This window comes from Mycetomoellerius zeteki, unplaced genomic scaffold, assembly GCF_001594055.1.
Source record: "Mycetomoellerius zeteki isolate Tzet28-1 unplaced genomic scaffold, Tzet1.0 scaffold389, whole genome shotgun sequence".
NCBI lineage: Eukaryota > Metazoa > Arthropoda > Insecta > Hymenoptera > Formicidae > Mycetomoellerius > Mycetomoellerius zeteki.
The window spans coordinates 744,843-772,027 of record NW_017257380.1 but is presented as its reverse complement, the minus strand read 5'-3'; the positions used below and the strand labels follow the sequence as shown (position 1 = coordinate 772,027).

At 30.8% G+C, this 27,185-nt stretch overlaps 1 protein-coding gene across 2 annotated transcripts; it reads right to left on the bottom strand.

Annotated features, from left to right (window-relative positions):
* Positions 1 to 2,833: 2,833 nt before the first annotated feature.
* Pur-alpha (Purine-rich binding protein-alpha) lies at positions 2,834 to 27,185 on the bottom strand. Of its 2 annotated transcripts, none has more exons than XM_018453499.1 (7): positions 26,471 to 27,185; positions 22,770 to 22,820; positions 9,761 to 9,879; positions 7,433 to 7,535; positions 5,565 to 5,695; positions 5,113 to 5,340; positions 2,834 to 3,733 (listed from the first exon to the last, which is right to left on the bottom strand). In XM_018453499.1, the coding sequence occupies exons 1-7, from the start codon at positions 26,505 to 26,507 to the stop codon at positions 3,485 to 3,487; spliced, it is 918 nt and encodes a 305-aa protein (XP_018309001.1). In that variant the 5' UTR covers positions 26,508 to 27,185; the 3' UTR covers positions 2,834 to 3,484. The 2 variants fall into 2 exon arrangements, with proteins under 2 accessions (XP_018309001.1, XP_018309002.1); XM_018453500.1 differs by having other exon boundaries at positions 3,485 to 3,733; positions 5,577 to 5,695.

Sequence of the window (27,185 nt, the reverse complement as noted above, 5' to 3'; positions counted from 1 at the left end):
GATAATGAACAAAAAACAAATTCAGATGAAAGTGGAACAGTTTCGAAGGGGACGTATTTTAGTCACGTTGTTTTTTTTTAGGTGGAGACGCCAAAAAGATATGAATATATGTGATATGATTTTTTTACATAATATGATTCCTCTAATTCTGTATATAAAAATATTAAGGTAGAGATATAAAAAAAACATTAGTTTACGAGATATTTTATATTTTATTCTGACACATATTGATATGAAATATTATATTTCGTAAATTATTAATTTTTTTATAATCGTATCTTAATACTCTTATGAACAAAATAGTGAGATGAATTAATTAATATAAAGAAAACATATAGTTGCTTTAAAAAAATATGTAGGCAAAATGAATCTTTTAAATACGCAACTATGTGTTTTCTTTACATCGATTGATTTATCTCATTATTTTGTTCATAAAAGTATTAAGGTATGATTATAAAAAAATTAGTAGTTTACGAGAATTTAATATTTCATGTCAATATGCATCAGAATAAAATATATAATTATAAACTATTGGTTTTTTAATATCTCTATTTTAATACTTTCATACACTGAATTAAAGGAATCATATTATGTTACACCATTACTAGGTCTGTTCAAAAGTTATCCCCATATATTACAATTTTCTCAATATTTTAGCCGTAATTTGGATATTTCTTTATATTTCCTCTTAAAATGTCACCTAAAATTCTTGAACTTTTTGTACCCCTAAAAAAATCTCTCAGTGGGAAAAACCTTTAGATCTGGTAGAATTTCTACTAAGTTGGCAACATTAATTATGTAAAAAAAATCATTATAATTTCATTTAAAAAAGTGGAGGTGACCTTTATATCTTTTTGAAGTCTACATCTAGAAAAAAACAACATGACTAAAATACATTCTCGAAATCGTTTCAATTTTATCTGAAACATTTTTTCGTACCATCAAAAATAAATAAAATATTCTTTCAAGGTTTTCAATTTAAGTGCTCCACCCTGTATATATATATATATACACATATATGTGTATACACACACACCCACACACACACATGTGTATATATTTGTGTGTGTGTATATATATATCATTATTGATATTAGCACAGCGTTGTAGAATCGAAGCGTATTAAGATTCCATTTTCTTTTGGAAGATAACTTGATTACGTTATTCTACTCCCTGTTCTCTTAGGCTAATATTATATTTGTCCGTTTTTTTTTGTCGCACAACAAATTATTCAAGCCTATTAATTGGCTGTAAGAGAGATCCTCGCATCTCTCCATGCTATAAACAATCAATGAGCTTAAAAAATTTGTCGTATGACAAAAACGTAAATGTAATATTAACCTCAGTCTCGACTGTTTTTAAATATTTCATTTTTCTGTGTCATTCGTTTTATCTTTCTTCGTCTGGCAGGAGGGACCTAAGCAATTGGTCTAACAACACGATTCCCAATTTAATTAATCGTACACCATCGCATTTGCACAATTGCCTAGGTCCGCGGACATTGGCATTTCGTTACAATTATACAGCTAAATAGATCCTATATAAATACCTATTATGCATTCATATAATACATACCTAATATGCAATTGTTAGAAGTGTTAGAAGTTGATCATCGCACGAATTTATGTAACTTAATTACATACACGTACACACCATTTCTTGTATCGTTCACTCTTTACGGAATTATATGTTTTTCATGGTGGAATATATTTTGTATCTATCGTTATTCTTTGTGGATTCTTTGTGAAAAGTGCCGAAATTGCTTGTTTGCCAATGAAGTGTATATATGCAAGTACTTGTGCACAGAGTGTGTGTGTGTGTATGCGCGCGCGCACGCACGCGCTGTGTATATGATTGTATGCGCACTTTTCATACAAATCCATAAAAGAAAATGTAATGTATAATGAATTTATATTAAAATGTACATTATACATTTTAATATGTATTAATATGATTTCGTATTCTCTCGATTAGCATCCTTTTCGTTCTCTCTCTCACCTATGTTATATATATATATATATATATACACATACACACACATATATACATACATATACATATATATATATACATATGTGTGAGTGTATCATTACTTTTAATAGAAATATGGTTCAGTTTTTAAATGAATATATGATATCGCGTGGTGCAGACAGTAATATAAATATTCGAATAAAAGATGTAAATATCTTCACATCCTTATTCTTTTCTGTATACATTTTGTTCAACTTAATAATTTATTACCACAGTAACAAATCGCACTCTTGAACAAACATAATGGAGTCGCATGCAGCAATATTTTATCTACATCCAATTTGCGACATTTCTTCGACAAGTATATTCACCAAAAGTACAGCGACTTCGAGATTTTTTTTCAGTTAAATCGCGCGACGAGAGATGTACATACTGCCTACATAAATACAATAGATCTTGGTTTTTACCTTTTTTTCCTCGCGACAATCAGCACGTTTTTCTTCTTACTTACTCGTGATATAATCGTTAATATAACAACTATTTATTCATAAATTCTGAACGATCAAATTCAATTGTAACGTGATCTACACTACAGTCCATTTCCCCTTCAAGATTTTCGTTTATTTAACTCATACATATGAGATGTAGAATGCGTGTGATTATCCCAGATTGAAAAGATTGAAAAGATATACGAAAAGAAAATTAGTGAAAAACCAAACAAACCATGCGTTTATGGAAAGCCAGGAAATGAACGGTAGTACTCATAACGTTAATCGATGGCAACTCGAGTTCGCCTAAAAAGATATCGCTCGATAATCATTATACTCTCGATTTTCCGTTGTTGCGTATTTTTGTCCTTTTCTTTTTTGTGTTATCCCGTTAGTCGCACGAGCGGCAGTGACTCATTTTCCCTCTGCGCGCGCGCGCGCGCGCGCATACACACACATATCACACACACACACGCGCGCGCGGATGCGCGCGAACGCGCACACACGCACATGCATACACACGCAAACACGCATCGTCATCATCATCTACCCCTTTTTCATCTCATCTTCTTCATCTTTCCTCGTCTTCACGTGCAAACAATATGCGTAATAACTACGTCACAAATCCGTTTTTCGTTTTCTTCTTTTCTTTTTATCAAGTCTGTGATTATATGAATATACTCAACAATCAGTTGATATCCTCTGCGATATAATGGTCATATTTCAGGCGAGTTTTGGTGTTTGCGCTTAATGGCAAGTATGACGATGTGTGTTGATGATGATAATGACCTGGCGATGGTGACATTATCTCAGGTGAGGTGACGATGACGATAAATGGTCTCGATGATGGTGTAACAATGATTATACCGATGATAATTCTGATGACCATGTCGATGTCAGCCGATGAATAATGACGATGACGACGATGGCATAGACTCTGACAAGTTTCGTTACTTCGCTTAATGACTTGAAAACGAGTTTACGAGTTATAATTCCCAAATGTTCGAGTTAAGTTAAAGCCTTTTTCACTTGATTAAGGGAGAATCTAAATTTGGATTGGGATTAGGCTGCGTATTCGAGGATGGCGATGGTACCTGTGCCACCACCGAGCCTTTCCCCTCAGACAATACATTTCCTCCTCCGCCACCGCTGCTGCTGCTGCTGACACCACCGCCGCCTTCCTTCATTTTCTCGCAATAATCTGCAAAGATATCACGGAAACGTGCCCAGGATTTTTCTGGTACGGTGATGGCTGTCCTAAAGTTCGTCTTCACCTATAAGAAAGTAATTTATACATTATCTACCATCGCATATTATATTTATTAAAAACCTTATTAGTTTTGCTTTCTTTTTATTTTGCTGAGATTAAAAAAATAATAAATGTAGATTTTTTTATTAATATAAACTTAAATATTTTTTTTAATATCTACTCAAACCAAAAAAAAAATTCCCTTTCTGTTTCTGACATTTTTAATTGAATTTATTACTTTTTAATGAGAGCTTTTATAACCTTTAGAGAATTGTAGGTCTTTTTTTTTAAGTTACAAAAATTTTGCTGTAAAAAAATATAAATATATTAACATTTATTATACAAAATATGACACTGACTTTAAAATGATATATCGTCTCGCAACCCTTAACTTCTACATTAGTTGCAATCGATCACAAGTTGATTGCAACAAGCTTGTAATCGTTTGTGACTAATGTAGAACCATAGTTACAGAAAAGATTTTTTTTTCTTTTATGTTAAATCAATGTATAAATAGTGTGTTTATAGATTTATGAAAAAAAAAGGTTTTTATAAAAGAATAGGATAATATTCCAGTATATATGGTTCATTTAACAAAAATTTAATTTATCAAGTATTATTTACTACGCTTAAGGTAAATAAATTACATCAATAAAAACTTTGTACTATCTATTATTATAAAACAAAATATTAGGAAATAGAGACCTCAATGATCTAAAGGCTTAGGATGCTTGCATGGAATGCTAGAGATCCGGGTTCGATCCCTGGCCAAGGTAATATTTTTCACAATACATTTATTTATAGATTTTAATTTGTTATCCAGCATTATCACGATCTTTATAAGATCCTATGAGCATCAAATTAGTAAATTGCTAAGCAATTTAATTTGTGATATTACTATTGCAGTACAATCGGTTTGCCTTTCAAGATTAAAAAATTAATTCGGCGAGCAATTTAAACATATTATAACTATATAGGTAGTGTATAAATTCACATAGAAATATTTAAGCACTTTAAGATTCAGGTTGATCGTTAAAGGTCTTCTTCATTGTTATGTATTATATTTACATAAACCTAGAAACTTGCTTAATACTGCTTAGTAATATCCTTCGCAATAACTAGAATTTTTTGATGAAAATCCTCTGAATATGAGTCTCAATAAATTGAATGCCTGAATATCATGTTTTCCAAGTTATTCTAGATAAACTATTCTAAATTTTAAAAAAGGAGTTCTTTTTTCCATAATTTCACGTCAAGATGACCACCGACCAATTTGAGCAGATTTTTTTGACAAAATAAAGATTATAAAGGATAAAAAGAAAAAAAATATATATATAACAAGAAATAGGTAATAATTTTAAATGATTTATTTATTCATTTCTTAGGAAAATAATTTATGTATACCTCAGAAATTCTCATATAGATGCCACGATTGTTCTGGCCGATATCAAAATAGAAATTCTTGCTATCCACGCGCATATAACGACCTTCCGGTAAATCACCTTTGAAGCCACCGTCATCCGTCCCAAATTCTTCAAGAAGATCCGTTAATGCGTCACGAAACTCTATCATACCTTGCGCTGGTATCGCAATCTGAGTCCTAGGTCCACCTCGTGTTATCGTTTGCGACACCTGGGAAAAGCAACATAAATATTACACAAGATCTTCTGTCCTAATTCATTGTTTGGATTCATAAGCGAGATTATCGTTATATTAGATAACCCATTTCATCAACAATTTTAGAAGAACTCTATTTATTTTTTCATTTTTCGAAAAAAGCAGACCTCTTGAGATGAAAGCCGACAGAGTCTTCTTATGACTTAGCGTAGAAAGTAAGTACATTGGCTGGTACATACAGGGTGACTCACCCGCAGGAAACGGCCGCGAGAATTCTCCTTGAGGTCCAAGTAATATCGTCTATTATCCTTCACCATCATTTCTGATTTGAGTTTTCCATCGTCTGGCACATTTTCCGGATTTGGTGGACCTGATTATCCGGCAAGCAAAGATGTTAATGAATTAAACATCTTTTTCAAACATAAAAACTCAATACTTGATGAAAATTATTGTAAATAGAAAAAAAGGATTAATTTTATAATATATCGATATTTTCAATACATGTCAAATTATATATAATACGACATTTTATAGAATGAAGCGTAATTTGTGATTCAACTGAAAAGGGATGATTCTTCACACAAAAATTAATTAAAAATATGAAATAAATTTCTGCATATAAGGATTCATTTTCGAGAAAATCGATTTTAAAAATTTTGTCGAACATGTATACAATCTGCTATAATTTAATAGACAAATACAACATTCATTTAACTGTCCACTATTTCACGTTAATGTTTGTAAACATTGTTAAAACATCATTATTTTCTAATTATTCTATTATTTTGTTTTTTCTTTTCAGTTTCTATCGAGTTACCACAATGACACGATATAATGACAGAAGATTTATTAATGTATTGCTTTTTTGCTTCAAGTAAATATTACTAATAAGGAAAGACACCCTTCTCCGATTTTGAGTATCTTTAAATATTGTTTTCTTATAGATAAATATAATGGACATGTTTTTTTATACGTGCACGTTCGCACTTTTAAGAATGAAACACACCTTACAAAAAAATCGGCTATTCTATTTCTAAACAAATATCGTATTGTTTTCTAATCGTCGTCCTGATAAACGTAATCATACAAATACTAACTAAAATTAATTTTCATTGCTTTTCTATCATGTTATGAAAATTGTGATCGTTGCTAATACTTAAAGAAGCAATTCTCTAGGAGATAAATACAATTTTTAAAATTAGTATTCGATATTTTAGCTCCAGATATAATGTCAGACTATGAGAACTGTTCTGCATAATAATTAAATATATATGTATCATGTCACAGTCCTTTATAAGTAAACAAAATGAATATAAAGTAAATACAATTGTACATGTATTCAACGAATTTTCAAAATTATTTTTCTTTCAAACAAAGTTTCATACAAAAAAATTTTATTTCATATTTTCAATTTATTTTTATATATATAAAACGTTAACTTTTTATATCATGAGTTATGCCTCATGTATACGATATAAAGGCCCCATATTAACTCCTTTTATCTTTGCAAGGTAAGATTGAATTAAAAATATGTTCAGACAAAAGTTGTATAGCCTGATGGAGTACAAATATGACAATCAATTTTCGGAAAAAAAAATGATTTTTCGCGGTCATGTAAAGGTTATGGCCATTATAAAAAATGGAATCGTATGTTTACATAATTCCTCTAATTATTCTGCATGAAAGTATTAAGTTAAAAATATCAAAAAATTAATATAATTTATAAAATATTATATATTAAATGTGTCAGAATAAGATATAAAATATCTCGTAAAAACTATTAAGTTTTTTTTAGATATCTCTTAATACTTTTATATGTAAAATAATTAATAATCACATTTAAAAAATCGAGTTAAAAATCATACAATTCTATTTTAAAAAATGAACATAATATTCATATATCATGAAAAATCAATTTTTTAGGGGATATTAATTTTATCATATTTGTGCCCTGTGAGGCTGTACAACTTTCATCTAAACATACTTTTAATTCTTATTCTGCAAAGATAAAAAAATAATAAATTAAAACGGGATTGTATATTAGACATAGCTAATACAATTTTAAATTGTATTATTATGATTTTAATTGATAGATATTGTAATGTACCTAAAGATGCGTAAAAATCGCTAAATGTCGACAGATGGTCCCGAAATTCGGATGCTGTACTGAGTGCCAGGTAAATTTGGCTTCTTCTCCCATCCGCTCCAATCTAAAATAAAAAATAATTTCATAAATTTATATATTATATCCCATTTTATATGATGTATCGAAAAATAAAATTTTACACATAGATAAATATTATCTGATTATATGTTAATTTTAACTGACATGAGTATGTTTGCGAAAAATATCTGAAAATATTATTGTATACTCCATGAATATTATAAATATCATTTTTGTTAAACGTAGTTTTCATCGTCACAGGTTTTAAATGACTTAATTAAAATTTTCAAAAATTAAAATTAACAAGACATTTTTAAAAAAACTATTAGCGCAACACACACACACAACATAATTGTTAATGCAGGTTGTCCCAGACGTCACACCCGTTAGAAGCAGATTTTTAAAATCATTTCAAGACATCCTAATACTAAAATGTCAAGGCTACAATAATTTTTAAATGAGAAGAGTTTAAAGTTAGCCAATAGAACTGTCGGAAATTTGCACGCTTAAGCATAGCACATTGTACAATAGTGATAATGTTAAGTATCAATCCTTTTATCGAAATTAATATTCTTGCATATGTCGTTGCCTGTTATTCTTATTGTATTTATACATAAACTATTAATTAATGAAAATAACAAATTAAGAGGTAAGTATTGACTTTGAAACGCGATACGCATCGAACTGTCACATAAAATGATATGATAATATAGTAAAAAATAGTAATACGGTAAAAACATTTATAGATAGTAAAAATATGCAGATTAATATATGAACTAGATATAATACTACTTCGATCTTTTGTCCATGATAAAAATAGAATAGTGCATGATTAATTAAATAGGCATTCTTTATATTAATTTATCCAAAATCCATTTAAAGATCACTATATTAATATACAATATCATTTGAAAAAATGCGAGAAATCTAACATATAAGTTAAATAATAATTATTAATTCAGTGCTAATAATAAACATAAAAAAATAATTTTACAGTGCTTATTAATAAAAAAGTTATTTATTTTTAATGCAACAGGAAATAAACTTAGCAATCATATGTATATACCAACTATCCAATCCAGAACAGTACATATACTGAGAGTTTTCATTAGTAAAATGTTTATGATAATATCTCTATAAAGCTTATTCCAGCTTTTCCAAAGAATCGCAATTTCTCCTTATTTTAGTCCGTAATAAGTTGTGAGGTTGCAGATTAATTTCAAAATAACAAATATATATGTGGAGCTATCTGTAAGAGCCACAAGTTTACTTCTTTTCGGTTCCCCCAACTTATTCTAATTGTAAAGCTCCGGAAATATATATGAGGAATTAGCGATAGCGATAGAAATAACACGATTTCAATCTATCAGAAACTGTGTATTCCGGTGTATCCGATTTCTGATAGGTTGAAATCGTGTTACTCTTATTGCTATTGCTATTCCCTCGTACTGTGTCTAAGGCTTTAAGAGTCTCGACACAACAGAATAGAAACCGGTCTCTTGAAATGAGTACAATACACTCCGGCAGTTAGCCCTTCGCTGTCTGCTCCATTTTCATCGTGCGCAACGCGCGTCTCAGAAAATGATCATTATCTCAAATTTTTTTTACAACCGCTTTAAGGATTAGTTCTACACACATGTAGAATTCAAAAAATACAATTTTTAATTTTTCCCCTTAAAGGGTTAATTTATTCAAATTACCTCGCTTTACCCTGCTATTATATCACTTTATGTGACAGCTTTGACAATTCGATACGTATCACGTTTAAAATATATTCAGTTTCAATACTTACCTTTTAATCTGTTGTTATTATCTATATAATTAATAGTTTACGTATAAATACAATAAAAATAAGAACGTATGCACAAGAATATCAATTTCGTGTTTAATTCTCATCAGTTGATTTTCATTTAATATTGAATATCAATTTCGATAATAGGATTGATGCTTGAAGATACTGTCACTATTGTACAATGTGCTATGCTTATGCGCACAAACAATTGGCGACAGCTCGATTGACTAACTTTAAATCCTTTCCTTTTTAAAGCTACTATAACCTCGATATATTGGTATTAGAATTTGGTATTAGAAATTTCGTCTCGAATGATTTCAGAAATTTGCTATATTAACGAGTGTCACGCAAAGTGTTTGGAACACCCTGTATGTTGCAAAATTATATTTTTAACATTTTATTTTTTGATATTTAATTATTATTATTTGTTCTATGAAATAGTCTTTATACACGTCAGGAATTAAAAGATAAGATGTTACCTCGGCAACTTTGATAAATCTCCCACGTCTGTTTTGTTTTACGTCAAGGTAGAATCTTTTACTTTGAATTTGCAACATTTTCGTCGCCAGTTCCTGCTCGCTCTGCTGGCCTTGCTGACCTACAACATACACAAATATTAATTTATTAAGCAGTTTATTGCATGTTATATGATAAACTAACATATTTAAACTCAAAATTGAAGTGAATTGGATTATGTTGATTATTCCACAAAATAATTTTAAAATATTTCTTTTATTTTTCATCAACATCACATTTCTGGCGCAACATTCTATTTAATAAATGAAATACACACGCACAATTGATTTTAATTTTTGATCCAATAGATATTTTTTTTTAGAAATATAAAATAAGTATAATTTTACATAGGAGTAAATTGAAGCTCCTGATCAGTAGCCGCGACTATGTTGGATCGTCATAAACAAAAAACATTTATTATAGTTGGTTTAATAAATGTTTAAGTGATCTAGCCTAAAAAACTATCCTAATTAAAAATGTTTTTTCTTACACACATGCTCCGGTCCTACTTCTATTGTTAGTTTTTTTTTTCTAACCTTACTGGTTTAGCCATGGGCCTTGTTTTGTAACATAATAAGAAATAACACATTGAATGCCATTTATAAATAAAAAGAATTTAAATAAAACAAAATAATGAGATTGCTTTAAAACATTTGTAAAAATAGGACTGAAGTTATCTTTATTATATTCCCCTCCTCCTGGCAGTTACTAAATAATGGTAAAAGAAGTCACGCGAAGTGAAAAAACGCATAACAGGCTTGTAAGTCTATTTTTAACATTTATTTACGATTTATTTACTTATTTATTTAATTTATTTTTTAATCAAAAACTTTAATAATTATTACACGACAATTTTCAATTTATTCACTATTTAATATTCTTAATTTATTCACACTATTTAATCCCTTGAGTAGTACAAAGATATATTCATATTTTCAATTCCAGAGTAAAGTATTAGTTGCATTTTTATTTTTACTGTTTCAAATTATATTCCTAATCTCACTTAGGCTTATTACTTGTATAATTGTTTGTGTTAACGTATAAATTTATAATTATCATTACCATTTTTTGAAAATTGTGATAAATTATGATAGATTATTTTAACGCTAAAAATTGTATAACATAAAAAAATTACTTAATAATTATTCAGTAATAATTAAGATGCTTATTAACATCGACGATCATTGGCTGCATTCAGTGCAGAAAAAGCAGCTTTGCAACTGTTGTAAGATTTTGTGTTAAACGATTGCCAGCGGTTTATTATTTTCAAACACTAAGCAATCATAATTCTTTCCAAAATATATTAAAAATTGTCGTTCAGCAGAAATCAGTGCTAAATATATTAATATACATATATATATATATTAAGGTAATATAAATTATAACGTTACTATTACCTTTATATAGTTGACATTATAATAACGGAAAATTCACTAAAGCTGTTTATGATGGATAGAACGTATTTACAGTTTGCTAGAAAAAATACAGTTTGCTAAAAAGAATGCTTAATAAATATATTGCAAATAAGGCGTTTATCAAAAAATTTAAAAAGCTGCATTTGCTGTTTATTAGTAATTTCAGTTATATTGTCAAATAGTATAGATTAGAACATTTAGATTACAATTAAAATTTGAAAATAATTGTCGAAAGGAGAAATACAATGATAGTAATTATGATAATAGTAATAAAGGTAATGTTTTTTATATTTACCAGAATTAATTTAAAATGCTATTATTATATTTTATAATTTTATTTCGCAGAATATTACGCTTAATTACTACTATAATTTTATTAATTACTATAATTACTACTATGTTTTACTAATTACTACTGTATTTTAAGAGAATTTAATAAAATTTTTCAAACAGTTGAAAGTACAGCCTGATGCGCTAATGTAGCGCTAACTTCTGCCGAACGCAGCCAATGTAATTTATGATATTATGTGTGCAGAATCAATTTATTATTTCAGGTTCAACAAACCGAATCGGCGCACAGTTTACAATACTAAAAAATGTATTTTATATATATACAGGGTGTTTCCAAATTAAATCGCAAAACTTCGGGAGCGTGTAGAGGAGTAAAAAACTAAGAAAAAAAGTCCTATAGACATATGCTCGTTTTTGCTCCGTTTCAAAGAAATCGAAAAAAAATGTTTACATTTCTTGCCATATCTAGCACCGACATATTTGATTACATTTTCCACTTTCTGTTATGAATTTGTCAGTCGCTCTTTGAAAGCCTTTAATAGTAGATGAATTTTGTCTTTTGCAATATGCCGCGTACGTATTCTAATAGTGAATATGCTGATATGGTTTTTGTATACGGTTTCTGCAACGGTAATGCTTTAAAGGCCTGGCTGCTACAAGAGCCGTGTTTGACAGATGCAATGCTTGTATTGCTGCAAGAGGTGCACATTTCGAACAAAATCTTCATTAAAAAGTTTATAAATAAAATAATTAAAATAATAAATTAAATATATTTTTTTCTTTTTTCGTGATTTCCTGCGAAACAAAGCAAAAAGGAGCATATGTCTATAGGACTTTTTTTCTTAGTTTTTTACTCCTCTACACGCTCCCGAAGTTTTGCCATTTAATTTGGAAACACCCTGTATATACACACACATATAAGCATCAAGATCCGCTTCGACCGAATAGAGGATTCTTTGTTTATTTGTGTTGTTCACTTATCAGACTATTTTCCACTTATTACTGTTAATAATTGTTGTCTTTCTTCAGTTAAAAATGTCATTTGTTTTATTAAAATAATTACAAATGGAAAAGAGAGAGATTAAGATATAAAATACAAAATAATGTTAAAAAAAAATAATGATTAAGGATACTTCAGAGATCGATCATACGAAAGGAATTAGAGATCTGTGTCAAAGTCACGCCGACAGAACAAATAATCGATGTAATGTAGTTTTTCAAGCACAATATTACGTACTGAATTGTTGCAGGCCGCTTGGAATTGGAACGGGGCTAAGATCACCCTGAAAAATCCTGCTTTTGAACATTTTATCGATACTACGATAATCTGTGCACTTGTATATAATATATCTCTCTTTTTCTCCCTGTTTCTTTTTTTAGTTAAAAATTATACTACATTGCTAAATTCACAGTTCATTGAAATTACATTAACAAATAACCACATTTATTTTTATTCACTTCTTTCCTTTTCTTCATAACAATTTCTATTTCAAGCACAATAAATTTTATGTGTAAAATCTTTCATTTCGGAAATCTCTAAACAAATAATTTCGTACATGAAGTCGTATTCTTCTTTTTCAAATTTAATGTCACAAGCTTTTCATATTATAGTCACATATCATAGTATAGTCACATTTATGTGCTAAAAAGATTCAGCTTTCATAGGCGTAACTCGGCAAAAAAAGATTATCTTTTTGTTTTGAATAATTCAGACATCGTACAGGTTTTTCTTAAATTCTTTTCTTATTAAATCCTCACTCTATCATTATTATAATATATTCGCGAATGAGTCTCTTCATTAGTCTCCTAACAAAAGATGAATCAATCGACCAAATATATCATCAGCAGATAAGAGAATATCTTCTAATTCTCGATCTCCTTCAGCAATTGTATTCTTTTTCTATAATTCATTTATCGATCCTTGCTCATTTTCGCATATTTGCGGAGAATGAAAACGTAGTTTTACAAATATACACTTTCACCATTTTGCTCCATTTCTTAAAGCAGTCTCTATGTCGCATCACTTCCAGTCTCCCCTTTTCCTTGATACACACCTTCGCGCGCATAAGATGCCGTACGGCTAGATTTTCATTGGTAGTTCAGCATGGCCATTGTGTTACATTAATTCGTGTTAATTCCTCTTTCCTACCTGCTATTAGCATCTTTTTGTTCACTCATGCTTTCAATGTGATTAGTGTAAGCTTCACATTTGTTTCTTTTATCTTCTATCGTAACTATTACACGTACACACACATATTCACGTAATTCTTTACTTTGGATAAGTCATAGAATGTTACATTATGATTTATGGATATACTTTTAGCTTTTTATTTTATCATATTCGTTTTTTCAACTTTCTGCTTTTTTTTCGAAAACGATACGAAAAATGACAAAGATATTTTGCCGATATCATTGAGTGCTTGATGTCAAGTAATGCTAATTCTATGCGGTGCAATAATTAAATCGAATAGTAAAGGTAGCGTGTCCGCGCATCATCTTTTCTTCTAATACTCTTGAACTCTTTCCTATTTTTGTCTTTCACCTTCACTTCGTATCTTTCTCTCTTCTAGATTTCACTCACAATTCTTGATCTTGTTAAATTACCATTTATTACTTTTAAAAATTCGCTGTTTTTCATTGACACTCTCGACTGCGAAGAACAATTTCAAGGAACGTGAAGGACGCCATCACTCGCGATTATTCATGAGAACAGTTTTCAGTAGAAACCAAAATAATATAAATAAAATACAATTGCAAGGTGGTTCCCAATCAGCAATAAACAAAATTGCTTTAAGAAAATATCTTTTTCAGTTAATATCGTTTGATCTTTTGGCCGATATTTAAATCTTTTTGTGAAAAGAAAACGATCAAATATCGAGAACATTTTTTTTTCTCTCACTTCATTTCTTTGCGCTTTTTTCCAAAAATCGACTTAATATGCCAACTATGTGCATTGATTAGTTGTAATTTAAAAAAATACAAGTAAAATTTTTACACTATTCAATAAACGATTCTTCAATATGAATCGTTGTCCAATCTCTCATTCATTTCAATTGTATCAGATATCAGCACGATTGAGAATTCTTATAAGACTTCTATAAGAACCTTCCTTGAATCAAAATTTGCAAGTGACTCTCTTGAACACATTTAAGGATGATCATCTGTGAAATCGCACTTCTTATTGTTCTCTTTTTTTATAGTGACAGTAAGAATTTTTTGCAACAAATGATTGGCACGGCGTTTATACAGAAACGCCCACTTCACTTCTCGCCCGCCGACTTGCATTGACATTGCGTTGTATTTTATTGCACGTTTGCACAGGGCGCGAGCATCGCACGCATCACCATCTTGCAAACACAACATGGCGTCATTGTTATCGTCATTTTCAACATTGTCATCATAGTCATTTTGAACCACTAATAGGCTTCAGTCATATCTTTCTTTTCCTTATGATTACCCTTTGCATTCATGTTTATCATATATGAGGTTTCTGTATCAGGATGTTTTCTTTATCAAAATCACTACTACTTCCAATTCCGAAATTGTTTCTCGCCGTTATATTCGTGCACGTGAATGTCCAAGATTTATGGTGGATTTATCTGTCCAAGATCGCGCAGAAAGTGACGAGTTCATCGACGGAGGCGGCGGCGGTGACGGTGGCGGCAGCGGTGGCGGCAACTGCGAATGGAGACGATCGCGGATGCATTGATCTCTGCGCCTGAAGAGCGGCTCGTGGCGTTCCGCGCCGACCTGCCTTAACATGAATCCCAACACCTACTCCTCGACCATGTTGTGCCATGTCCTCTTCTCCTATCGAACCTTCTTTCCTTTGCAGTATATATTGCCGTTCTGTTAACATCTGGCACTTCCAGCACAAATTAAAACGAAACGATGCAAAATGTCCATGTCACAAATCATGAACGATTGAAAGAGATCATTTATTAGAAATAATTCAAGACCAATACAAATTTGAATGGCCAAAAAAATTATCCAAGTGTAATAGGATCATTTTTTCTGTTAGTGATTCAAATCATATTAATGTTGTAAATAGCGATATTTTCAGTTTTTTATTTCCCATCAATCAGTTCTCTTTGAACGAAATTAATACTTTGCCGAACATGTTATTAAATAATATTAAAATAGTTTCATGATTATAGTCCACATATCTGTTTAATTCGTTGCGTTTCGCTACGTGAAACTAGTGGTAAAATTCCAATAACTTTAGCGGTTTTTAAAAGTATTTATAAACTCTGTAAAAGGAATAAGAATAAAATAAATAAAATTTTGTAGTTGGTTATTTTCGAGTCATTAATAAAAATAGCATAGTGCACACAATAAAATATTAAAATTAAAATTAAGATAATTGTATTACTAATAATATATGATGCATCATATATATATATATATATTTTTTTTTTAAATATTTATTTCGATTAGAAAAACATTTTATTTTATCTAATAAATTATTTGAATAAAGAAAAATATCGTTATTTTTCAAATTAAAGATGAAGCGTTTTAGAAAAAAATATTTACTTAAAAATAAAAAGTTATTTATTATAAGGAAAAGAATGTGCTTTCTTTAAACAAACAGTCTCGAAAACAAAGAAATTATTAATTTTTTTTAAGTATTTTTTTTTAAATGCTTTATTTAATTCCATTTTAAACATGATATTTTTGTTGAATAGAGAAGTATTAAAGTAATTCATTAAATAAAATAAAATGTTTTTCTAAACTTTTATTTACTTTAAATAAAATCATATTTCTCATATAAAATAATACTTATTTAAAAATTTAATAAGATTGTAGCATTATAAACTAAACTTTTTTATATTAATCAAACTCTAATAAATATTCGTATAAAAGTTCATTTGAATCCACTTACTTTTATGAAGTAAAACTTCAAATAACTTTATATAATTCTGACTTTGTATACCTCGTGCCTGAATCTTTTTCGATCTTAAAACGCATTCATGAACAGAATCAGAATAGTAATATCACTTATTAAATTGTACAAAGAATTTAATAATTTTTTGACGGTAATAATCATCTTATAAAAAAATATTGATCGTTATATGTTAATGAAAATCTAAAAACTGCGAATAATTTATTGCGAAAAATAGATACTACCCAATCCAGGACTTAAACCTGGAACTTCCGCTTTGACCGAATAGGATTTCTCTCATATGTATGTAATTAGATTTATTCTCATTGGTCTAAATTCGTTTATATTATTGTTTATAATACGTCTCCTTGAAACAACTTTCTTTTTTAGTTGTTGATTATTGTAACAAATATTACCAAAGTCTTTAAGCCTCGGTAGACAAATTAATACAACGTCCGTCCTGGAAAGTAGGGAGTTCCAGGTTCAAACCCTAGCCGAGATAATATTTTTCGCAATAAATTATTCGCAGTTTTTAAATTTTCATTAACATACAATTAGAGCCCGGACGTTCGGACTCGATCACGGACCGTGCACGAAGAACCGCTGCGCGCGCGAATGAGTCGAGTGCTTGCTGAAGGAAGATAGCAACATTTTGGCAAGCGCGTGGCCTATTCAACGTAAATAAAGCGCGCAGCGGTTCTCCCTGAGCGGCCTACCATATGATCGAGCCTGAATTTTTGGACCCTATATATGACGATTAATATTCTTGTAAAAAATGCTTATTAACATAAAAAAATTATTAAATTGCTTGTACAATTTAATAAGTGATATTACTATATTCTGATTCTGCTCATGAATACGTTTTAAGTCGGAAAACACATTTCTGCGCGCGATATACAGAATCAGAATGTATATAAATTCGCACAAAAAATATGAAGTAAGATTTCTTTCATTTGGAGTGAATTTCACTCCAAAAGAATGAAATTTCATTCCAAAAATGAGTAAAAATCTGCCAGTCTTACTTAAGAATACAAATTTTTACTCTTTTTCAATAGTGGCAGTATTTTCATTCTTTTGGTGTAAGACTTCACTCCAAGAAATTTAGAGTGTCAATTTAAAATATTTAATAACATATAAAATTAACAATAATTGTATATAATGATATTAGCAAAAATTAGATATTCTTAATAATATTTTTGTATTATTTTAATTGTTTTTCTTATACAATTTTAAGAATTTAAACTGTCTGTTAACTAGAAAGTAGTGCGAGAACCTCCTTAAACAAAAACCATAATTTTTCACTCTAAAATACTGCAGATATCACACAAAAATTTTGAATGATTATGGCAATAATATTGTTTGCCATAATTAGGGATGTTCCGTTTCAACTCCAATTATAATACTTCATATCAAGCGATAGTTTATTGCAAAATAACTTTATTATTGAAAAATATTACATTAAAATTATAAAGGGATGTTTTTTTTATAATTTGAATGCAATATTCTTCACAATAAACTATCGTTTTATTGAATTGAAACGGAACCTCCCTAGTTATGGCAATCAATATTATTGTCATAGTCATTCAAAATTTGTGTGTGTGTGTGTGTGTGTGTGTGATATCTGCAGTATTTTAGAACGAAAAATTATAGTTTTTATTTAAGGAGGTTCTCATACTACTTCCTAGTTAATAAACAGTTTAAATTCTTAAAATTGCGTAAGAAAAACAATTAAAATAATATTATAACAGTATTATAATAGTCTACTTGATAACGTAGTTAGAATTGTTTCAACAATGTATACAAAATAGATAAACAGAGCGGATTGTCAATAAAACTTTGGAGTTTCCACCACTATAGATACTCGGAATGCAAACTCTAATGAACTGACGCTATTAAATTTAATATTGAAATGTATCTCGGAAACGCTTAATCTGTCCTCAAATAGGAATACGCTTATATATTCGGGGGAATACGCTCTATAATTCCGTCAAGTTTCATTGAAATTAGTGATCACTTCTAAGCCTTTTAGTCTAAAGCTCTAAAGATATACCACAAAGTAGCGCAATCCTTTTAACTGTTGGTTATTTCGACCGCCATTTTTGACCTGGTAACTGTAGTCTAATAAGCGCCCAGTATTATTAATTATTTTTTTAATATGATATGGTTATTGAGTCAAAGATGGAGGACCTTTGCGCTACTTTGGTATATCTAAAGTTTTATTTTATTCTGTATAAATTTTCCTTCTTAGGAATTATTCACAATCAAAGAAATAGGGAAGAAAAAATTTTAATCTAGCAGGAATCATGTACTGCGGAATATACAGTTTCTGATAGATTGAAATTAGGGATGCAACAGATCATAATTTTTTGAACTGCCACCGTTCTTTTGACAATTTCATAGCTTCACAGAGGTTATGGATATAATCAAAATTTGTCCAGAAGAATGTAATATAAAAATATTTGCAGATGATACGCTAATATATATAATTGGAAAAAGTAGAAGTTAGCAAAATAAATATGGCATTTAATATAATAGAAGAATGGATGAATGCAAATAAATTAAAAATGCAGAAAAAAAACGAAATATATATATATAATAGTCAAAGTATAAAGAAAGAGCTGAGTGGTAATACTATATTAAAATGTTTAGATGGAACTGAAATAAAACAGGTAGAAATAATGAAGTATTTAGAAATAATTATTATTGATAATAAACTTCAGTTTAAAGAGATCACTGTGATTATACGCTAAAAATAATAGGGAAAACGAGTTTTCTTAAAAATAGAATAGGTAATTTTATATCGGCTTATACTAGATGTTATTGTACATAAGATAATCATAGCACTCTACTTTGAATACTGCGGTGCTGTTGATTGATATGGGAGAAACACAGCTGAGCAAATCGCAGAAGGCGCAAAAGCTAAACTATAAGAGTCATATTGCAATTTAACGGATATACGAAAGTGGAACATATGCTGTGAACATTACAGTTTATGTCTATAAAATAGAAGTTATATTATAACGTGTGTACTTTTAAAAGACATGTTTCTAAAGACATGTTCCTAAAAGACATGTTGCTGAAGCAATTAAGAAATAAGTTAGAAATTGTGGGGAAATAAAAGTAAGACAAAAAACACGATAGACCAGGAATATTGCAATAAAATTTAGAACGCAGAACAAGAAATGCACAAAAGAGTACGTTTAATGAAGGAATGAAAATATAACGCCTTACTATATGAATAGCAGTGTGAGATTTGAGCCGTTTAAGCGCGAATGTTAAGAGAATATATAATATTTAATGTTACTTTTATAAAAAGGTTTAAAGTTATTTGTAAAAGATGTATTTGAAATAGCTGAGAAAGCTAAATAAAGAGTCAGTCATTCATCACACATTCCTTTCCCCCCTTTCTCTCTCTCTCTCTCTCTCTCTTTCTCTCTTCCCCTTCCCTCTCCCTTTCCACATGACCATTATACATATTACTTCTTTTTCATATACCTTTTCTATGTATAATCAATAAAATTAACCACACATTAATTCATGGATTATTCAAACTGGCATCGACATCGGTAACAACGTTATGGTTGGTTAATCATATTACATAATAATTTACCATGGCTTAGCGCCGAGACACTATCGTGTCTCCAGATATTTCACGATAAAAAAATTGTATAAATTTTGATGAATTCATTTTTGATGTTGCAATTAGACTTTGAAAATACATTCTAAGCACTGTACAAAATTGCCTTATGCTACCTTGTACAATAATCGCGATATCTTATTTTTCTTGCTTCGTGCGTTATTAAAAAAATTTTTCTCTTTTTCTATTGACTCGAATATTTTATAAGCTGTAATAAAAAACAACTTAAAAATACCATATCATGTAATAAAAATTTTACACGCCAATCATTGCACTTTAACAGTTATGATTGCAGAATAAAAAACATAAAAATTACTTTCGCACGGACGTAACGTTCAAATCTAAGAACTCACCAAAATATGATAACGTTCAAAATTTTATAAGACACGTTCTCATATACTCAGTTAAACTGATAACCATTTCCGGGCTCATTCGTATTCACAGATCCGATACGCTACACGAAGAAAGATCGCGTGAAAGTATTCGCGGAAACGAGTACGCAATGCATCGTGATCGGTACGGCCAGACGACGAGAATAAAACGCCGGCGATACCGAGCCACTATAGTCAATATGTGATGACACATTGCGTTTCAAATGAAAGAACTACCGTTTACACATGCCGTTGTTGTACACTCTATCAACAAAAACTGTCGTAAAATAATTGTCCGACATCACCGACGACGACAAAGATGATGACGAAAATAGTAGCAAGAAGGCGATGTGTAATAGTCGTGGACATTCGAAATCGTGCCGAATGACGCGCCGATCTTTCATGGAGCCCGCTGTCATGCCAATGGAATGCACGCATTATGGTAGCAACGAGTCGAATGCGAGCCAATCCACGATTGAATGTTGGTTTAGTGTGCCGTCCCATGAACATGGAATCGGAAAGATGGAATGGTGGAGGAACCAATCAGCGCTGTTCCGTTCCGATTTTAGATAGCCTGGTTTCCCATCAAGCATATTTTTCAGAAACGGAATGACATTCCAACCTTATAACGAAAATAGTATATCTATTATATTTTGTTTATAAATAATTTTTCATTCATATGAAATGTTAATATGTCCTTGCGAAGATATTCAATGTATTTTTCCATGTCAACGTGTTGTATTTCTGTAAGCACTTTCGTTTTATGTTAAATATCGAATGTACCCAAAATATTGGTCTCCTGGTTTTCTCTTTCTTTCATTATGTTATAAATACCAAAAACTTTCATAGCAGCTATCTTCTTCAAAACTCTCTTTGCCGAGGTAACTGTGGAGTACTTAACTATTTAATTATCATTTTCGTAACAAATTAAATACAAAATATTTATAGACAAAATGTAACATACCATTTTTATTGTATGATTAAAATGTCATTCCATTTCTGAAAAATATGCTCCATGGAGAGCCAGAGGCTGCTTAAAATCGGAATAGAACGATGTTGATTGATTGCCCCCACGATTTCGATTCCGATTTCCGATTCCGTTTTCCGTACCCATGGGATAGCAATTAGCTGTACGAACGATACACTGCCACGTGACTGTGCGTTTTAAATCACAACGCGCGCGCGTGGCAGTAGCGAGACGAGGAAACCTCTCCCACTACTGTCGCTCGCACCTATCGACGATATGACGTCACGACCAGCTGACTGCGCTCTAGTGCCGGCTTACTGCCGCACGCGTTGTGTCTCGTTTCTGGCCGCTGCACACTACTTTGTATTTCAATTTTGTTCCAAAAATATCTATAAACAGTTACTCCAAGAGATTGGCATTTCCCTCATTTCTATTAGATTACTTCTGGAGAAGTTGGATGCGATGATCAAAATTATCGAATCATAGTATCTATATTATTTAGATTTTATTCAGAAATAAGACAAGGGAGAAGGAGGGATTATAATCGATACAATTTCGATAAATTAAAATTTCTATATATAGGATATCCAATTTTAAATGATCAACCCTCAAAATTTTATTTATTTCAAATTTTAGAGAAAAATATTTCAGACAAAAGTTAGAGACAATATGATAAAACTAATTTTCAAAAAATCAATTTTTTAAGGTCATATAAAAGTCATCACCATTTTTTAAAAATAGAATTATGTACGATTTATTTCTTTATACAATATTGTTCTTCTAATTATTTTGCATATAAAAGTATTTAAGTAAAGTTATAAAAAAATCAATAGTTTAGGAGACACTTTAAACTTCATTTTGACATTTTAACATGAAATTAAAAAAAGATATTTCGTGAACTACATGACTTCTTCTCGTAGACTATTTGATTTTTCAATAATTCTATTTCAATACTTTTATAAGAAGAATAACTAAAGAAATTTATGTAAAAAAATCATATAATTCTGTTTTAAAAAAATGACAATAATATAAGAGTCATTAAAAAATTAATTTTTTCGGAAATTAATCTTATTATTGCTGGTCTCACTTCAGACCTTTCGTCTAAAAAGTTTCCTTCTCAGACTTCAGGTTTTGAAATATTTAAAGGGATAAATTAAAATGAGCTACCTGTATATAGCATGTAAAAATTCTCAACTTTTTTAAATATTGTCGATCAATGATGTTGTTAATCAATATTGTTAAACAAATAACTAATAATATACTTAATTTAATAATCGTTCATATATAAACTAGTATAATTAAATTTGTTTGCATTAGATATGGAGTAACTTAATCTTTATTGAATATTACACGTCTGTTTCAAGATTCATATTTACCCTTTCAATCACTATGTACAATAGAGTACTTACCAGAATCAAAGTCAGCACCTCCAGCATCCAATCCACCTGGATTCCCATATTCTAGTAAAACAAATAACGTGATTAATTAACAAATAAGAAATAGAAATTTTTTTATGCATTTATATTAACAATTAATGAAAATTCGTAAGAGAATTTTTTAAAAATTGAACTATTATTAACAAAATTTTATTTTTCACAAAATAAATATAAATAAAAATTATACTATGCAAAAAAATTAAAAAATAAAAATTCTTTTTTTCGGTTATGACAATTCGAGTTTATTAATTACTTATTCTAATTCAAATATGTTTAATATAATAATGTATACACTGTTAAATCTATGGTAACCTAATTTAAGTCGCCATTGTACTCAATATATCGTTATTTTATACTAAAACTAATTTGAAATTATACAGTGCCAATTTCACATTATATAGCGTCAAACTGACACTATATAATATTAAATTTAATCGTTGTTTTAGCATAAAATAACGATATATTGAGGGACAGTGGAGACTATTTTTTGGAGAGAATTAGGTTAAATTTAACACTATAGATTTAACAGTCTAATAGTATAATAATTAACTAGCAATCTTAATTGTTACATTATGAAAATCAGAGTGCTATTAATGTACATATATATTTTATACACATATACATATATGCAACCGTCAATCTCTTTTTTGTAGTAATACTGTACAATGTGTGGAGTGTTTATAAAGTTACTGTGTATTTTACTAAAAAAGATCAATTCTGAAAAGAAATGTGTTAATAAAACATATAAATATGCAATTCTTTACAAATTACAAAAAAAAATCAAATCAATAAGATCTTACAAGAAAATAATTCAGTAATCGTATTCCATGTGCTCCATCAATGTCTTTACAATTTCCAGTTTTAGGATTTATGAAGTTTTCTAGTGAATTTCTCTAATGTTCTTGAATTTTGTTTCTTTCAAGTGATAAACAAATACACATTTCTCTATGAGTGTGTTTCGGGATAGTGTCCCTGGAAATAAAAGTATGGCCAATCTTGTCCTATTTTTTATTGGCTTGATGAAAAATTAATCAGATGATGACTGAGCACGTGAAAAAATTGATAAGCATGTGAAACGTCTTATATAGTTGTGTAACATACACATACGTCATTTTTAATCAAACTAGAAGATTAGCCAACTCTTACTTTTAAGGACACTATCAGCACTATTCTATTCTTGTTTCACGTCTAATGAATGATAAAGATTGAATGAAACATAATAGCGACGAGTTTGCTTTTTTAACACGTTCCATTTATCATAAAAAATCTGAAAAAAAAAAGAAAAAAAATTAAATATAAATAAATGTAGAAACACAATAGTTTTAGTGTAGTAAGTTACGTGTTAAATGCATGAATTTATATGAATGTTACTAATATCAACATTTCTTTGAAATTGACCTGTTTTAAAATAACTGTAAATATATATTATACATCCCGTATAATATGTCGTAATCTTTATTTATATAAAATAAAGATTGATAATACAAAATGACTGCTTTCAGAGTGTATACGCAATGAAATGTAAAGTACGTAAACATAAGACTATTTTCATTATGAAATATGAGTTGGATAAATAACATAAATTTGATATATACATTAAATTTAAAATTATAAATATGGAATTATATCAAAGGCAAATTATAGGCAAATTACTAGAAATTTTATTAATTGTGACAACGCAAGAATTATTAATATATTTATTCCATAATATAATTTTAAAGAGATAAATAATACAGAAAGAAAAATAAATCTTATGTTAATCCAGTTTTCATCGATAAAGATATAAGATATGAGATTTATTTATATTTTTGAGATTTTGTTACTTCTCAACACACGTACATATAATTCCTAAATTTTTCATTTTGATTTGACTTTGGCTATATGTATAATTATGAAGATGACTTTCATCATCCTCATATTATATAGCTGAAAATACTTTAAATGTTAGAAATACTGGTGAAAACAAAACATTCAAGGCCAATTGTTGATAAAAATATATAGAACAGTAGGGCAAATATTAAAAAATCAGAATTATTATAAATAATTGACTAATTTGTTAATTCAAATATTGTTCATTCAATATTTAACATATAATAATTTAATCATATAATTAAGAAAAGTTAGATCACAGATATAATTTAATAAAGTATAACCTTTTAAGGGCATACAATGATTCGAATAACATTCTGAAATTTTTTGCGTTTCCTCTTCTTAACAAAAACATGGTTTAAATACATTTATTAAATAATAACTGATAAAATTGTTGAAATTATGCCAAGATCACGAATATTCCTAGCTCCGAAACACTAATGTCTGTTTCTACCGATATAGTTTAATATTAATCTCGTTCAACTAATTCTTCATCTTTTTCTAGTTTTAAGAATTAGAAAAAGAAGAACGAGTTAAACCGAGTTAAAGTTAATCTACGGTGGAAACAAGCATAAGTTTAATTGAATGAAGAACGAAATCAGATGGAGAGAAAAGATGGACAATATGGAGCAGTTTCGCGGTGGTGGAAAGAGAGGTTAGGAGCATAAAAGATGCGCGCACATGCAGCAAATAAATCGAAGTGAAAAGAACTCCGAGACGGGGAGAAATTAAGTTTCGAATTTTTGACAGGCGAGAAGTGTAGGATCGTAACTAAATCGATCTCTTTTCGTTTCGAGGTCAAAATCGTTACGCAATACGGAAGGAGGAAAAAAGAGAGAATCGTTTGTGTTTACGTAGTTGCAGCTAATTCGAGCGGCCGGTTGCATGCGTATTATCGCGTACATACATGTGTTGTTCCAATAGGTAGATGTAGGATCGAAACTGAATTGCATTATATTTACCTATACTTTTTCGCGGATGGAATGACGTTGTCAATGTATCGTACAGAACCGTTTTGGTTTTATACGTGCATCTATCTGTCTGTATGTGTGTGCGTGTGTGTGTATGTGCGTACAATCGGACGAGAATTTTGGCTTAATCTGCTTATCGACTGTAAAAAAAAAAAGAAAAAACAATCAACCGGCATTGCGACGCAGAGGAATATCGAAAGTTGCAAATATCGATACATGAGAAAGAGATATTGTCGCGCGTGTGGACGTGTGCGCGTGCGTGCGCGCGTCGCGTATGGAGAGCGAAGAGGTAGGGAGAGGCTCGCGGAGTAAGAGAGCGGGGTGAGAGGGGTTATCTTCTCGGCCGACATGCAGCCGGCCATCTTGAATCCTGGATGCCGTTGAAAAATAGCGATTCTTTTCGCGCGGCGCTTGACAGAACCGGCCGCGGAGATGCGAAAGACAATGATTGTGCATGCATGCAGATGTAGAGGAGTTCATTGGACACCGCGTCCCCACGATCGGAGTACGTCGGATCTCCTACGGACGAATGGAATGGAGGCGCGAGAATTTGTCAAAACTCCAAGATGAACGTTTGTCCGTTCTCCTTGGAGTTTAACGTGCACGCGCACGAACATGCCGCGCCGTAGCACTAAGAAACACTAAGTGCAGCATAGACGAAGGAGGGAAAAAAAAATTTGGTTAGCGGTTTACTCCTTTTCGATCCATTCGCCGCCGCGAGCGGTTGAGAAAACCGACCGCGAGGTCGGGAACAGCAGGGAAAAAAAAAGAAAGAAGAAGAGGGATATAGAGAAGGCTCGTCGGTTGTAACGCTTCGTCCGATTCCGTTCTTACTTTGCGGTTGATCGTCCAGGCTCTCTCGATCGGACATTGCTCTTCTCGTAACACGTTCCCTCTTTTGGTTAGATTTTTCACGCGTCGTTCGTCCTTTGACGTCTTGAAATCGATGGATCCCCGACAATCAGAGAATGAGATAAAGAAGAGATAAAATATACACGCGGAGAAAAAATGGGAAATCCCTCGATATACTAACACGCGTAGGCGCGCGCGAGACCCCTTAGATATGACGGCGCGATGACGATAATCTCCCTCTTCAGACCCCCACACAAAAACCGAACTATTCTTCTTTCACACCGTAGCCAGCACAGTGCACTGCAAATTTTGCACTTTCTCTTCGGTTTTTTCCTTCCACACAATCACAGTCCGACCGCCACCGACCGACGAACGACCGACCGACCGAACGAACGACCGACCGACGACCGTCCGTCCGTCCGTCTGTCTACGGCACACCAATCGCCAACCACCACCACCGCACACAGCACACGCTCGCCTAGTTCGTTCGCTCGCTCGCTCGCTCGTTCGCTCTACGCCGACATACACTGCCACTCTTCCGCACGTTCGCGCTGCTTTCCGGCTTGCCCTTGCTCGTCGCTCGTCTTTCGCTCTCGCTCCTCCACCTTCTCTTCAATCCCTTCTCCCTCCTCGTGCACTGTCAGTGAGAGTGAGAAAAGCGAGAGCGAGAGAGAGAGAGAGAGAGAGAGGGAGGGAA